Consider the following 17,237-nt stretch of genomic DNA (forward strand, 5'->3'; position numbering starts at 1 on the left):
CAGGTGAAGCCAGATTTTCAACTGGTATAGTCCCTCTGCTTTAGGGTGATACTCTGTGTCCCCACAGGTGATCCCATGATGGGGCACAGGGTGACCGTTTTTGCTGGGGCACATAGAGAACAAGAAAGGTCCAATTCTGTCCTGAGAACACCGACTCCAGAAGGCAGCACCCTGCAAGGCAGCCAAACACCTACTTGTGAATGAATGGGAGTGGTAGTACATGCCCTTCCAATGTTTCCACCATAGCTGGAAGGCAGGATGAAGCCAGGGATGTTAGGTGCAATTCCAAGCAAGTCCTGGCAGTGGCAATACTTGAGCACACCTGCATCAGCACACACAAATACCTTTAGTTTCAACTCCAACGCCAGGAAAAAATTATTATATCTTTACAAACATTTAGCCTTAGCTGAGCTCAGCAAGGACGCACTCTTGTCTGCTCAGTGCTGAGATGCTGGGAAAAGTAGCATTGGATTCTGCTCGCCGTCTGTCACTACTCTGTGGACAATGCAGAAATAGCTGCTCGGACTGAGATATACTAGAGGCAGCCATAAAATAAACTTTCTTCATTGCTCTCTTACTCTGTGGTTCTGCTCTGTCATTAGCCTGCTGCAGTGCTGTTGTTGAAAGCTGCCCAACAAGTGTCTTCTCCATCTTAGTTCAGGCAACTCTAATTCCTTTTCGAAGGGCATGTAGAAGCTCAGCAGCAGAGGCCCACGGATCAGTGTCTTCTGTGGTTCCAGAACCAGCAGCATCCAGGCAGCAGCAACTCAACTGCTAGACCCATCAAAAGCAGGCATCCAGTGGATCTAGGGAGCAGACCTCTAGCCCCTGAAGACTAAGTAGAGATTCCCTGGGCAAAAGGGAAAAAGAAAGGTGCCACCAGGAAAGGTTTTGCTCATGAGAACTATAGCTTCCCCAAAGGAAGCTAAAAAAAAGAGAGAATAAAAACCCAGCCCAGGAAAAGGCAGGCAGTCTGATTATTTCATTCTGCTCCAGTCGCACAGCAGTATTCATCAGTGCACGTACCCATCAAAAGCCCTTGCAGTACTGCAGAGCAGCCCAAACCTCACACACACCTTGTGCTGCCAAGCACTTGCCAAAGATTGTGGCCCACAGCACCTGCGAGTTGCATTTGCAAAGGGAGGGGTGGGCTGCCAGTAGCTATCCCAGTACCAACCTCACTGGGCTGCAAAAGCAGAGCACTTAGGGCCTTGTAAATTTTCTTCTGCGCTCAGAGGGTTTAGTGGGGAAAAGAGATAGACTGTTAAGTCTTTTAATTGGCGGACCCTTGTTTTATCTTTCAAATCACGGGGTACCAGGCCAGGGCTCTGGACCAGCCTCTCCTGTTGAATCCCACCTACCTTGCTGTTACCCTGTTCTGCAGCAGTAACCTAGGCAGTGTCCTGTAGCAGCCTCCACTGCCACCTAGCAGCCCTCACGACACAGCCACTGTGCATCAGAGCTGGAATCAGGACAGGTATTCCATTTTCCACACTCCTGCTCTCCAGAACTAAAGACGACTGTTTTCATCAGAAGAAAACGACACACGTTGGGTTGCATGTTATATTCCTATCAGCAGGAACCTGAGTTGGAGAGGACGTGGCAACACTAATTGGACTGCACACACTAGTGTGAATTAAAAAAGAAGCCTCCTCCACACACAGGGAGGGTTAAAGAAGAGTGCAGGCAGCTCCAGAGAGGTTATTAACTATAAAAATACTCTCATCCGAGAAGCTGTTAATGGCGAGCAGTTCCACACATGCGGAATCACTTTCTAAGCAGAGAATGGTCTGGAACAGAGCAAGGGCTGGTAAATGCATACCCAGGGTCATGACCACAGCTAGTCATAAGGCTAATTGACTGGACTCAGTAATAAGCCTGCTATTGCATCAGCCCATCCAGGCCTCTCTACCTTCTGCTTTTCATTACTTACTAACACACACGTTCATCACTCACAGCCTGATACTCATTCGTAGGCTCTGCTACTGCCTGCAGCCTGTAATATTAGTGTGCATTAGACCAAGCACAGCACCAAGTGTCACTCAGGATCCCAGGGATCTCACAAAGGGACAGAAACGGAGGTCGCAGACAAGGTAGGCTACACATGCCCAGAGCAGAGGTCTATGCAGTGGGGGTGGGGGAATCAAAGCAACATATCTATCTCTAGTCGCCATCCTTGGAGCTATTCAAAAGCCATCTCAACATGGCCCCGGGAGACTGGCTTTGGGTGGCCCTGCATGAGCAGGGGAACTGGACCAGATTGACCCCAGAGGTCCCCTTCCAGCCTCAACTGTTCTGTGATTCTGTGGTCTCTTCCTCTTGAGCACAGCGCTCTGGATAGCACTTGACAACCATGCTGTCAAGATAGGCTCTGATGGCCCTGACATTTTGTAGGGACCTCGGTGAGCCTGCAGTCTTCACCTCAGCACCCATGTAGGCTCCTGGGTAAGGTACTCCGGTGAGGAAAGCCACCAGAAACACAGGCTGGACAGAGCTAGCTGGAGCCAAGCAGGAGACAGGTGATGCTTCCTCATCACTTGACAGCCAGCTCCGTGAGCCAGCCCAACCCAGTCTCAGTACCTACAGTCTCTTCCAAACATGACCATCAAGAGAAGTCTGGAAAAGTACTTCAGGTGGTACTCGGGTGTCAGACAGCACTGGGCTGAGGCTACACAAACCAGGCCCAGCCTTCGAAGAGCTGCCCAGCTCTGCCCTCAGAGACCACTACTGTCTTCCCAGTAAGGCAAACAGTAATCCAGCATGCATAACACTCACTTGTAAGAGAGCACATAATCTCTGATACTCTTTCATTCTCAGCATTGACAGCCCACAGGAGCATGGCAGGTCTGAGGATCTTTATTTCACAGTTATCAATGGCTAGCGGATGAGTTACATACTGTAGCATCCATAGGTAGGCAGCAAATCATAGTAACAATGTGGTACTCACTTTGGGTTTAATGACAGGATGTGGAACTGCACAGCTGTGCTCAAGGTACCGAGGCAGCTCCAAAGGCTGGCAGTGAAAACAAGATACTAAACCTGGAAAAAACCAATTGGCCCAACTAGAGCTTAGGAAAAAAAAAATATTATCACATTGATGCCAGGGAAGAAGAAAAAAAAAAAAAAAAAAAAAAAAAGAGTTCGAACAGCAGCAAGTAAGAATATCCCCCAAGGGGAATCAATAAGATGGGCATGGACAGAACAGATAGGAGAGGGAGAAGCTCAAGGCTGGTCATAACCACAGCCGGACCAGATCAGAGCAACATATTTCACTACATGGAGCAGCATGCCCTACATTTTTTTGTGGCGTGTATAATTAGTCTGTCTCCATCCCTTCCCAGCCAGCTCACAATCCAGCAGTTAGTTACAGCATTGAACACAAATACAGTTAGTGAGAGTGGTCCACAGCTCCCCATCCCTTGTAATGGACTAGTGTAATTCATCAGAGGCTTGGAAAGTATAAACCACACAACCCACATGAGAACAAAAACAGGTGGAAGCCCTCACCAACCACACAGCATTGCTTGGTGCCCTGCTTATGCAGCAGTCCCAGACAAGGCTACTGAAGTTGTGTTTGGATCCACTGACCCTACCCTATGAAGGGCCACACGGTAGTGAACCACAGCACTCCTCAGGCTGACCTGGACACAGCTGGCATGTTGAAAACAAACAGGGAGACACTGGAAGTACTGTAAGGGCTTGAACACTCCACAGAGAATTAATATGGCCTGTAGTTCCAGTAACTGGAGAAAACAGAGATCTGGAAAGCAAGAAGAAAAGCAGGTAAGTTCCTCTATCCCTTGGGCCACAGAAGAAAGAGCACATAATGTGTGTGTCAAGATTGAGCTTTACAGCATTACACACTCCAGCACTGCACTGCCAAAGGGCAGATTTGCTGCTATTGTCACTGAAGAGGCTGGGAGCACAAAGTCACTTGCTCAAGGTGGCAGCCAAGTCAGCTGCAGAGCTGGAACTGAACACTGGTCTAGCGGAATCTAGTTTGCCGAGGTCCCCATGCCTCCTCTCCAGCACCCTGGCATTTCCTCACATCCAGCTCATGACTGAGAACACAAAAGTATCTACCTGCTCCTCTCCATCTAGTCACTAGATCAGCAAACACATCTGCCACACTACTACACTTATCCCAGATGGCTGTCTGCTAAGCAGTGCCAGCCAGCTCCCTGGCTCCAGAGCATTGACTCATCACTTGTTATTCTGTACAATTTACATATAAACTGAAAACATCACATCAGATTTTTAGGAGGTCTGAGGTCCTCTCAAAATCCAGAGTTAAAAACAAAGCCCATTCTCTAAGGCCATTACCTTGTCCTTCAGTTGCTGGCAAAGCTGCAGTGAAACTGTGAAGAAGACAAGGGCATCATTTAACCATGGTACAACACATTCCACTTTATGGACATGGCTGACTTCATACCGCTGGTTGCCAAACTCACTGGAGTGGGGGAAAAAAACGAGCACAGCTTCACACACAACAGCACAGAACGCAAAACTCAACTGTCCTCCATTCTCACAGAAGAGATCACTATGATTTCTACCACATTTAAAACAGTCTACCTCTGATCAGATTTAGAGCTAAGCTAAATCTAATAGGGTTAAGGTAGAAACTTTACCACTTTCCAGAGAGGCACAAAGGCAGGAAATGTGGCATGGAAATTGGCAATGCCAATAACCTAATGTTTATTTTGGTTGACAACTCATCTCTAACCAAACTCATGGCACTGTACCGTGGGCTGTATCCTGAAAAGTCACATCTTCGGGCCTTTATCACCAAGTCATTAAAGAAGCACTATTATGGGCACCTGTGCATTCACAAGCACAGCCACAGCAAGGGACTCAGTCCAGCTTCTCCACTTAACAGATGCTACAGTCAAAACTGTGTACAGCCATTTGGATCTCATCCTCAGCATACTCCTACACCTGTTACACAGCCGTTGTAGTGACTGTACTTACAACATGGCTCCAGGGTTGTGTAAAATGGACCCGCCAGCAGGCTTGAAGTTCTAGAGGAAAAGGAAAAGGTCATTAGGATTTTGACACAGTAAATAAACTACTTAGAAGGAGGACGTTTAACGTTTGCACTTTCAGTAGCCTAACATCAAGAAATGCCTATACTGTGTCTGCCTGAATACTCCATTCATATGGAATTCATGTCATTTGATCCCTTCCTGCTCCTTCATGAAAAAAATTCTACACAGTGGCTGAGTCCAACTTAGCTCCAAATTTTAGCACCATGAAAATAAGATAAGAAGATCCAGAAGAAAAACAAAAGATAGATTTTAGGGAAAATATCCTTATGGAAGGACTGCCTTTCATAAAGCTTAAGAGTTTAATTCTGTTTTTACAGGACATCAAGCTGACCCAAGCGCAACTGGTGAAGCAGAAAAGCATCTATCAAAACTCCATTCAGAAAACCCAAGATGCTACTTCAATGTAAACTGGATTAATACAATCATGCCCTTCCAGAATTATGCAAAACTATCAAAATATATTATAAAGATAAAGCATCACTTGGCAAAAAAAAAAAAAAAGGTACTGGCTTTCTCCAGAGCACTGGTATTTTCTTCTGAACTAAGTGGCCCTGCCCCAAACCAGACTTAGAGCCAGTGTTCTGCCTGCAGCAGATCTAAACACAGACACTTAGCACCAGCTAGAGTAATTTCTGCGTTATCTTGTGCACATAATATTGCACCATGCAACAGGGCAATCTCCTCCTCACAGTGGGACGTAGGGAGAGGTAAATAAACAAGGCTCAAGAGACAGTAGGCATCACCTTGGTTGTGCTGGGCTGCAACACATGGAGTTGGTAGACAGTCAGGCACAGCTTATTCAGGTTAATATAGAAATTCACAAGGATGTCTGGAGGCAGAGCAGGGGTGAACATTTTCTGGTGAGAAAATAAGTAGTTTCTTTGTCAGTGAAAGGACCATTATTTCTAATGCTGGGAAATCACTACCTTTTTCTAAGCTATACTACAGTTACACCATAGTGAGAGGGACATTAGAAAAGAAACAAAGGCTGAGCAGCTTGCAGGCAATGGTGGTTCCTCTTGCTGCATTTGATCAAATAGTGTGTGCACAATGGTGACAAAAGAGGATGGAGCAGCGTTCACAAGGGCAAATCATCCCTGGACAAAATTCCTGGGCAGAGAACGGAACTTAGTCTCTGAGAACCAGAGTCCTCATGCCCAAGTCATCTCCTTTCCCACAGGAAGATACAGAGCAGCCAAAAATGCTCAGGGTTTGCACCTACTTCAGCTCTCTCTGCCTCAGGAAACACTTCAGAAATCCACTTCCACCAGGATGCAGCACAATATCCTAACTGCTGCATGCTGCCAGACTGTATGGAGATCTAGACCACCACATACTTACTGTGAGACCACTGGAGGCAATCTCTGGTAGAGTCAGAGTGGCGGGAGTGGTAAGCCGATTTCGGGCTCTTGAGAGCTGTAACATCACAGCATCCATAAGCTACAAGATAACATACAGTACGCTGCTGAGTGGCGATCCCTGGACAGCTCTGGATAGTGTGCTGCAGAACCCTACAGCCTTTTACAAGTGTTACAACCACCACCACCACCACACCCTCGCCCTTCCAGGAATTCAGGGACTTATTGGGAAGGGGTGGCTCCCACATAAATGCAGTTTAACTGTTACCACCATCACAGACACTTGTGAGACAGGCCAGGAGTATTTAATTCCAGGGACTGAAGAGAGAACAGCTATTCATTAGAAGAACGAGAAGAGAACATGAGATCAATTACTGATGCCACAGAAGCATCGACAAACTCATCAGCTCTTCGGAAGAGCAGGCATTAAGGAAAAACAAGCTGTGTTCTAGTTCTCCCCATTCCCACATCACAGGTAGAACAACTGCTGAATGCGCCCCCCCCCCATTCATAACCATCTATGAGCTAGGGCACTAGAGAAAAGAACCAGCTCATTGTGAGTCCAATCCTGCCAGAAACCACAGTTCAAAGGCTCTATTCAGGCAGACTTCCTTTTCCAGAAAAAAGCGGGAAGCAACATATGTCTGTTATAAAGCTCATGACTGCTAAGATGAAGGCATTTTATATTATGACTAATTTCTCCCCCTATTCCACCCAAAAGTAAAAAGAAAATATTTTTATCACCTAGCTTCTTCCTATTAGCAGCCCTTGCCCATGTGAAGACTAAAAAGGTTTAGCTTTCTCATGTTCGATATTGTGATGGATTCTAACGAGTAAGTCAAAACTCTGGCAGCTTCAGAGCGTTTCCAAGCAGAGGGCTGGGCTTTATTGCCATGCAGCAGCTGGTCTGTATCAGACCACATCAACTACTACTAGTAAGTGAGAACTCACTTTCAAATCATCAGTAAATCACAACTACTAACTGCAATCTTTTGTTTGCTGATGACTGCCTCATTTCTTCTCGCCAAAAGCACTGACTGACAGGGCAGAGCATGAGCTGTGTAACCACATCATCCAAAAAAGATCAAGGGAGATACTCCCAGAATATCATTGCCGTGCAACAGGGCACCGACTGCTCAGATTACCATTCACCATGACGTACAACCCTGTTACTGATGCTAAACTGGTATACATTCATACCGAATACGAGGTCACATGGATACTCTTTGACACAGGTACCTATGGGTACAACTGAGGAATCCATTTCCAGTAAGAGATTCAAGACAGCAATGTGCATTAGCTGTGTCTAAAACAATAAATGGAGGGAAGAAAAATGCACATTCCTACCCAAGCAGAGAGGGCTTTCTCCTCACCTTGAGAACCTCCAAGCCTGTTCTGAACTGGTAGTTTACATCTCTGTTCATAAGCAGGTAAATGGCTTGGTTAACATGGTTTCTAGCATCTTGGATCTGCAAAGGTACAAATGCAGGGCTATTAAAGAAACACTCTCTACAATATGCAATAGGAAGTAGGGGTTTCCCTGATTATCTTGTTGGCCCTAAGAAAATGGAGGCTTCTCAAATGTTAAGGCCATTTCTCTCTGAGTACCAGACACTTGCTAACACAAATCTACCACTGCTGTCGAGATGCATTATTGGGTTCTTCACTCAAGGACCAGAGACGCAAAACAGTCTGATAGCTACAACCTGGATTGTCGATAAAAATATTGCTGCTGCCCTGAAGGAACAGTGACATCGGGCACTCTCATGCTGGGAGGACTCTGATTGAGACCGTTTGGGTAGGAATTCTCACTGTTGATGGCATACAGCAGTCAGGTCTAGCAACATGAATAATGATTTCTTCCTTAGGAACTATTAGAGCTAAAACCAATGACACAAATTACATCAAGAGCAGCAATGAGCAGCAAACATTGATTTCTAACGTAGCGTCTCTGGCAGTATGCCAGAGTCCTTCTAAACTATAATTGTTGGGGTTGAGAGTTATCTCCAGCATCAAGAAGCTGCCATCACGCCGCTTGTGTGGAACTTGACCAGACTCAGGACACAACTAGCTCAAGCTCCTCTCAAGCAAGACCTCTTGCAGCCAGGAGACAATTATCAAAGCAAGGTTGTTAGATGTATCCCAGTGCTTTCCTGGGAGCAAGGCCAAATCAGAGGAAGAAGAAAATGGCCCTGGGAGAAAGTGACTTGTGTTCAGTTCCAGGCAGCAGCAGGAAAACTGAAAAAAAGCAAAGCAGTAAATCAGAGGGTGCAATAAATGGAAGAGGTAAGCAGGGAAGCCTGTATGAGAGGTGGCTGCTTGGAGACGGATAACGCAGCTTGGGATATTTGTAGTTTGATACATCTACACTGCTTCCCAGCAACCCCAGATCCCATCTCAGCCTTGTAGAGGCCTCCTTGGCATAGATCTGGGCACTGGTTCCTTCTCATCTGGAGCTCAGGGACCACAGAATAGCTCTGCTCTTAGAAAGCACAAGGCACTGAAGGCTACAGAGAGAAGAGAGAGATGATAAAGCCCACTGTCAGACTGCAGAGAGACTCTGCAGGTACTTGGGCTATGGCATCTCCAAACATCACCACCTCCAGCCTTTACATCTCCCAGATGCTTTTGAACAAGCTAAGTGGTTCCTGGCAGTGCCACCCAACCCTGCAATGCCAATCCTGCTATTATAAGGACTTGCTTCATTCCTATTCCCTCTTGATTTTGCTCTGTTTTCTCATCAAGTTCCTCAAAACTTGTGTGCCTGCACTTGTGTTCCTCAAAAATGTGCCTATACTACCATTTCTTACCAATGATTTTACTTTGCAAAGAGAAACAAAACTCCAACTGGCAACACTCACAATACTTCGAGATGCTCATTTTAAATTCAGACAGGACAAAGACCTCCACATAATCACTGTAAATGCTTCTGCACAGAGTCCTTTAGGGACTCACGTTCCACATCTGAACAACATTAGAACACAAAACTCTTCCAAGTAAATAAAGGAAGGTGTTTTCCATAAAAGCTGGTAGAAGCCTATCAACCAGGCAGCAGTACAAAACACCCACAAAACAGGATGCACTGCTGAGTGTTACCACAAAAACTTCCTTGCCTTCTTGCAAGGCATAAACTCAGTCAAGTTTGGCATTAACATCTCAAGTACACAATTTTCTAGATTTCTACAAAGTTACCGGGTAGAGCTTTCACTCCGCCACCAAAGCAGCCGTTGGAAACTGCACTCAAGACCAAATGCACTGATCACCTAAAAAAATCTGAGCCATGAGGTAGTGAAGCACATGGAATACATCTTTCTCCAACCTACTCAGCTATGAAAAAGTAACTGTAGGAACCATGTCTTCAAGATCAGGCACTAGATCAGGTCCTGAAGTCAGGTATCTCCCAGCAAAATGGTGGGAAAGGGATTCAATGTTCTGGATAGCCACATTCCTTTAACTCCTTAACTGAGGGAACTCATCTATGCTACAAGAGGACAATGCAGTGAGATTTGTTCTCAGCATAAAGAAATGCTTCCATAAGAGAATGAGAGCAAGCTACTCAAAGCCTCTGAAATTGCTCTTTGCCCTGCTAGCCTGGGTTTTACAAGCAGACACAAGGCCAGTACTGCACAGGCACCCTAGGCATTCCTTTTAAAAGATTATGACTGCAGAACCCACCTCTCTCTCCTAGCACCATAACTGGATTTAATTGCATCTGTTTCCTCCCTTAGCTTTTACTACTGGAGCTAATGTGGGATGGACATAACCTTCTCTCTCAGAAAGCGAGGGGCTACAGCTACTGCTTGGAGGGCGCAGATGCTACAGAGGGGTAGGCATATAAAGTTAACAGTACCTGCTGCAATTTCCACTGCTTGTCTTCCCGAAATGCAAAGTGCAGGAGCTGATTATTTCTGGGCATTTTCAGATTAATGTCCTTGAAGAAAGAAACAAACATATGAGAGCAAGCAATCCCCATATGCAGAACATGAAGACTGCCCGTCCCACTCCATTCTGTCTCCCAGACCATCTTGGCAAGCTGCTTTCAGCAGTCCTGGCACGGCCAGAACCTCAGTCCTCCTACAGGAAGGTGTTAATACAAAGGATAAGTTGAAAAGCATTTAGTGAATTGGGATCCAGGCAGGACGCACGACCTCATCTCAGAAGGCCCCCAAGCAAATTGGGTATTACACAACACAGGCGGTAAAGGCAAGGAATCCCCATGACAGTTGACTCCACCACTCACCACAGAGTGTGTGTATGTGGGGGGGGTGGGTTAGGTGCCGGATCTTGACAAATTTCAACAGCTGCTGAAACATTAAGGATTTAAGGTGTATTAGGGAAGACTGACAAAGAATACTTATTGATCACTGGTAAAGCATAATAAGAATGACCTCTCCTTTGAGATCATCAAAGCGTAATAAGGATGACTCCCACCCCTTCATGGTAGTACAAAGCAAGAACCATGGCAAGTACTCACGGCTTGACACAGGGCATCTCCCTGCAGTGTCAACACACCTTTCACCTGGTCTGCGCTGGAATGAGAAGAAAGATCTGGGCAACAGAAGTCACAGGAGGCAAGAGACACCTACTGAAACTACCAACCCGTCTACTACTACCGCCCTGCTCTGTCCCACGTAGCTAGCCAAGTTCCCCTCCTTACCCAGGGGTCAGCTGGGGAATGCAGATGAACTGCGGCCAGCTGCTGTCGTATTCTTTATGAGCCACCTCACCCTAATTGCCCTGCCTAAAACATTACGTTCATTTCTGATCTCATACTTATTTCATGTCTTACCTATCAATGATTTGGTTGCTGCTACAAACAGCTCTAGCAGGCACAAACACAAGATATTACATGACTTGCTGACACCGGAGTGCCACATGGTTCATATGGGAGCTGAAAGCTACAAACCCTGCCTCACGCCCCACAATGAGAAAAAAAACCTAAATAAACAAAAAACCACACCCCAAACCCTTTAAAAGGTCATGCAAGATGGCTCACATCTACAATGAACAGTGGGGGAAGATTGAAGCACCTGGGCCTTCAAGAACTCAGTTTAGCCATATCTTACATTTTAATACACAAGACAGAGACTCTTTATATCAACATTTTTTAAGATCCACCTTGCAACAACAATGAATGAAAACTAGAATCAACTTTAAAACTTTAAGATATGAAGAATGCAACCTTCAAACCCAATACAGAATCATTGCATCATTCTATAAAATGCTCACCATGCTGCTTCTAAGGACTAAGGTCTACTTTGCAACAAGCTTGCGACCTCTGCCAGAGTGCAGCTATTCAGACCCAAGGCCTATGCTGAAGATCAAAAAATGGACAGCTATTTCAGAAGAACTGCATTTCTATAGCACCTTCTGCACAGGTCTTAGTTTGCTCTGTGCGAAGTAGATTTATTACTGCTATTTTAGGGAGATAAGGGCAAAGATTAAGATTTGTCCACAGTCAGAGTCAGAAACTGAGCCAAGAGTGGAATTCAGGTCTTCTAACTGTGACTCCCTGTGCCCAGAATCAGAAAAATGCCCCTTGGCAAAACTGCTGACAGCAGCACACTGATGCAACACACCAGCGTGCGGTCAGGAACCAACGACTACATTATAGGTGTCAGTAGGAAATGGCACAAGCCTGGCTAAGGCAGACCCTGGAACATGGCTACAGACTGTTACATGAACCTGCCATGAGAGCTTGTTCACTTGTTTTCCTTCAGGCGAAATCTCACATTAAAGCAAACCCCCTTACTGCGGGGGTGCCCTAGAGACCTTTGCCGCCGCGGCTCAAGGCACGGCGCCCTCGGCTGCAGAGGAAGCCCCGGCACAAACACAGGCACCGCAGGCAGCAGGGGCGGCGGCCCCACCGGAGCGGCCTGGCAGAGCAGCGGCGACCCCCTGACCGCCACGACCGCTTACCCCGATGTGCTCAGCACAAAGTTCTCCTGCTTGACGGCTCCTCCCGAGCTGCTGGTGGGCAGGGCGAACCGGTGAGAGGCCTCCTGCCCAAGAGAGGACATAGTGCGTGCTGGAGCGTCCGCCTGGGCCCAGCATGCCACAAGCCAGGAACAAAGACAAGGCAAGAACAGAAACACAGACGCTGGCAAGTGGCCAAACACAGTGTGGTCACCTTTGCAAGCCTCCTGCAACCCACCTAGCAGAGCACAGGGATGTTCCCTCGTCCTCCTGCAGGACAGGCGCGACCCAGGGGAAGGCTCAGTGCGTGTGACTCACGGTGAAAGGCATCAGAAACCTTGTCCTCCAGCTCCGCACCCCGCAGCCAAGCAAGGCAGCCAGTGCCCAGAGGGGTTGCCAAGCTGTCCACAGCAGGAGCGGCACCCCGCAGAGCCCGGCCCTACATGCTCTTGGGCACCATGGCACTGCCCCTTTCTCAGCACACTCGCTCCCCCGGGCTGCACAGCACAAGCATCACCGGTCCCTTACCCACGTGGGAAGTCTGGAGCGAAAACCAGCACTCCTGACTGGTTATGCTGGCTGGTGACTGTCCTTTAATAATGCTTCACCCTTAAAACTATTACAAATTCTTCAAAACGGAGACTATGTATACAGATACTGCAGGTTATCATCACCTGCTACTGAGTCACGTCCTAGGTCAGCACTACGGCACTCGTACCTCCTCTGGCACCCGCCCCTCACCTCCACATTTTTGCCCCTGCTCTTGCATCACCCACTAACCTCCACCGAAAGCTCAGAGCATGAAGGGGCTGGGCCTGTTGAAAACTAACCTAGCAGGAGAGCGGTGACCTCTCATGCACACAATCCCCTTTGGCCGGTTCACCATGTGACTGCCTGGAGAGAGCTGAACCCGGCAACTCACGCTCAGGCTGGCGAAAGGTGCCGCAGGCCTGGTTCAGCTGAACACTTCACACCTCTGAAAGGGGCAGGTACCCGCAGAGAAGTGGGTATATCACGGGGAAGATGGTTTTGAATGAGGAGAGTGCATGCTGCTAATTACTGCACGAGCAGCAGCTTGTCAGCTAAAGGCTATCATGGTTGTTTCCACCATCACATGACAGAGTTAAAGGAAGGTCCAGATTCTCTGTTCCAGAAAATATTCACATCTCAGGCAAATGCCGGGCAGACAGGTCTGGGTGCCTCCGTGTGCCTTTTCAAAGCAGCTCTCCCTCAGGAAAGAGGGTCAAGAAGAGAGCAAACTAGGGGAAACCAGCTGTACTGTGGGTCCTCGAGACCAGAGGGCAAACACTTGGGACAGCACTGGACATGTGTGATGGACATTTCTGTGCACCCTCTACCAAGAATTTTTTCCTCCAGGGGAAATCTACCACCAGTCCTCACACAGGAGAGCAAACCCACAACACAAAAAACAGATGAAGCAAATTAACTTTACCTTCAAAATATCCTGCAGCTGTTTCAAAACAGCATGGACCTCTTCTTGTAAAAGCCATTTAAATTCTTCTTCCTACGTTGTGGAAAGATAGCAGTAGAATCATTAGAAGTCAAACACTGGAAATAAATCTCTCAGACACATACAAAAATTATTTAAGTTCTAAGTATACTTCTATATCCATGCTGTTTATATTACATGCTAGTAGGAGAAGAAAGAGATTTCTTCCCGATTTCTTGAAAGGCCTTACTCTCCACTTCTCCACCCCAGCCAAACGACTTGTCCTCATTCTTGTTTTGACTTTGTTTAACAGAGCAGCATTCATACAAATCACTGTACCAACAATCACAGAATTGGGAAAGAACAGGCAGCACGGGATGTGAATTTCAGAGCAAAGTACAGATCCTGCTGCTTCAAAACCTGGGGCATCTTTTTAAGCTGCTGCTGGGGTGGGCTGACCTTGGCTGGCCAGCTGCCAGACGCCCTCCCAGCCTCTCCCACTCCCCCTCCTCAACAGGACAGGGGGAGGAAATAAGATGAAAGGCTCGTGGGTCAAGATAAAGACAGGGAAATCCCTTACCAATTACCATCAGGGGCAAAAGAAACTCAACTCATGGACAAGTTTGTTGCCAATTAGATGTTGAGAAACACAGACAAAAACTAAAATGCTGCTCCTCCTCCCCCCAGTGGCATTTTACCAAGCAACAGCAGCCTAAAAATAAAGCTAAACTGAAAAGTGGGTGGGCAGAGAGAAAGGCTGAAGACTCCCAATCATTTGGGCAAATTCAGTAACAAACAAGTTCAGATCTCACGACACCGCCTCAGGCCTCCATCAGTTGTCTGCTACAGAGAAGCCTGTATAAAGCAGATCCACAAACCACAGCTAGGCATTCCTGTTAAACCACAAGACCCCACACAGAAGATCATCAGAGAAGTGGGGACAGAAGCAAGCAAGGAGCAGAGAAGAGATTGATGCTTGCTGCCTTGTAAGGGAGGAGAAATTTTCCATGTGGAAAATACTGGAAGGGAACGAACTGAGTGAGTTGCCCACAGAAAAACTGGAAAGGTGTGGTCAACTCAGAAAGTTAAGCCTGTGGTTTCTTCACTAGACAGTTCCTGTTCACCATAAGAATCACAATATAACGACTCGCCGATGTGTTGTCACCTTAGGCAAGAGTCATCTGAACAAAGGGTAGGACAAGGACGGTTTTGTTTCAACAAACATTCACCCAAAGCAGGTATGCGCAATAAACCTAGGTAAGATTCTCTGTTATCCTTCAAACCAGTGTGGCTGCAGGGCCACCGACCTTCACCATTTAATCCTGTTTTGGGTTTCTGGACATCATACTGACATATTGGATTCCTTGCTCTTTCGTTCTCTGTAACACTCGCTCTCCTCCAGGTTCCCAAAGGAACAGAAATCACGTATGTAAAGCAGGCACCTTTAGTGACTCCACCACCCCACTGCTGCCTCGCAGATGCTTCTACTTCAAATCATCATTGCTATCTTTCATCCCCCCAGTGACAGCAAAAGATCTTCATCTTCCCCCCCCCCGGTATTAACTTCAGACTAAGTCAAGTTCATTCACCATGTCTGTGCACTACACATCTGTATTTTTGAGGAATGCTCATCATATCATACCAAATCACATCAATTTTAGAAAAATCTGGTTTTCACATGCGGCTTTCCGCCTTGCCCAGATGCATCTCTCAAATTCCCTCCCTAGACAGGAAGCTTTCGCTACTTCTTGCGGCTCACATCCCCGGAGACGTCTGCACTGTCAGCCGGTCTGCGTCCTTCCTACCCGTATCAAGTCAAGAAGGCGGCTTTGACGCGCCTGCCTGCCATTTACTAGGTCTGGCCTTCTATCAAGCAGCGTGTCGGACTGACTATGAAAAAATCAAGGTCACGTAACACATCTCGTTGTTTACCGTAGGCAGGGCCGCCGCCGGCACGGACCGGCCCCCGGGCTCCCCGAGGCCAGCGCAAGGAGGGGCGTCAATCGCAACCCACCCTCGTAGCGCTCGGGGGGAGAACCCGAGCGCAGGCCAAGGCAGCCAAGGGGGGTCTGGGGGAGACCGCGGCCTGCTGGGCCGGCGTGCGGCCGGGGCAGCCCCCCAGGCACCGCCCCGCCGCCGCCTCCGGAGCAGCTGCCCCGCGGCCCGCGCAGCGCCGGCCTGGCGGCGCTCACAGAGAGCCTCAGCCCAGGCGCGGGGGGCCGGGGGCGGGGAACGGCCTCGCCGCCGCCCGGGCCGGCCAGCCGGAACGGGCCTGCGGCGGTCGCGGGCCGCCGCCGCTCGCCGCGGCAACGGCGAGCCCTCCGCCCGCCCCGCCTCGCCCCTCCCGGCTCACCAGCACCGCCCGCTCCGCTGCGCTCGCCATCGCCGCCGCCATCCCGCCACCCGCCGCCGGCCCCGCCCCTTCGCGGCGCCCTCGGCCGCCCCCATTGGCTACCGGCACACCCTCGGCCCGCCCCCGCCGGCCCCGCTGCGCCCGGCCCCGCGGCCGAGGCGGCGTCTGATTGGGCAGCACCGCCCTCCCTGCGCCCTCCAGGCGTGGCGTGGCGGTCCCGGCCGTATGACGTCAGGCGGGCGGGAAGGCGGCGGGACGGTGGCGGCGGCGCGGGAAGAGCGAGGCCGCCCCTCCCCTGCCCCACGCCTCGCTGCTCTCCGCTGTCTCACGAGCGGGGAAAGGCTGAGAAGAGTCATCAGTTTCTCCTCAAAATTTTGAAACGGAAATAAATCGATACCGGCATTGACGTCTTCGCACTGAAGCTGGTGGCTTTCCTTTCACAGCGGCTGTACTGCGGTAAGAGGCGGCCAAGCGAACAGCATCATCTTCGTCACAGCAGCACGGTGGTCCTGGAAGGGAGCAGGTAACGCTTCCGAGAGCGCCCGTTTCTGCTGCGAGCACGACGCTGCCTCAGTGGCCTTGCTCCATCACTTCCTGCATGGCTTCGAATCACGGCGCTAAAACTGAGCTTCTCCTTACTTCAGCACCTGTAATTCATTTTAACTAACCAGTGCTAGCCCCTTATGCCTCAGTACACGAACGTCTACTGCTATTCGACAGCAAACACTGCCTGGATCATCAAAAAGCAATATTCTGGAGCTTGCAAACGCTTCAGTTAAGGGATCTTGGAAAACCCCACTCACTGCTGAGTTAGTGCTCAAAAAAACCCAGACGCTAGAAGGAAGGATACTCCAGGCAGAGCAATTGGGCCACCAGGCTCCCAACACTGAGACAACACAAGAAGTCGTCAACGCCAGAAAGTTCCTGGACCTCCATCTCAGCATTCGTTGCTTTAAAACTAAGCCTTCATCCTCCTCCCAGTCCAGATGCATGCAGCCCTCTGCATGTGGAGGCTGGAATTTACCCAAATTCATCCTTTGCAGTGCCTCACTGACAAGATCGGACCAAAAGGCTCTCGGGCATACTGCTGTTTTTCAGCAACTCTGATCGAGGAA

General features: G+C 48.6%; 1 protein-coding gene across 2 annotated transcripts; it reads right to left on the reverse strand.

The window, feature by feature from the left end:
• Nucleotides 1–2,957: 2,957 nt before the first annotated feature.
• Nucleotides 2,958–16,554, reverse strand: ROGDI (rogdi atypical leucine zipper; the record flags this gene model as incomplete). Of its 2 annotated transcripts, none has more annotated exons than XM_082314228.1 (11): nt 2,958–3,760; nt 4,324–4,450; nt 4,969–5,018; nt 5,789–5,902; nt 6,387–6,485; nt 7,777–7,872; nt 10,254–10,334; nt 10,878–10,932; nt 12,323–12,405; nt 13,773–13,844; nt 16,520–16,554. In XM_082314228.1, the coding sequence occupies 11 exons, from the start codon at nt 16,523–16,525 to the stop codon at nt 3,719–3,721; spliced, it is 825 nt and encodes a 274-aa protein (XP_082170354.1). In that variant the 3' UTR covers nt 2,958–3,718. The 2 variants fall into 2 exon arrangements, with proteins under 2 accessions (XP_082170354.1, XP_082170353.1); XM_082314227.1 differs by lacking the exon at nt 16,520–16,554 and adding an exon at nt 16,123–16,164.
• Between the last annotated feature and the right edge of the window lie 683 nt (nt 16,555–17,237).

Source organism: Platalea leucorodia (genome assembly GCF_965183815.1).
Source record: "Platalea leucorodia genome assembly, chromosome: 5".
Lineage (NCBI taxonomy): Eukaryota > Metazoa > Chordata > Aves > Pelecaniformes > Threskiornithidae > Platalea > Platalea leucorodia.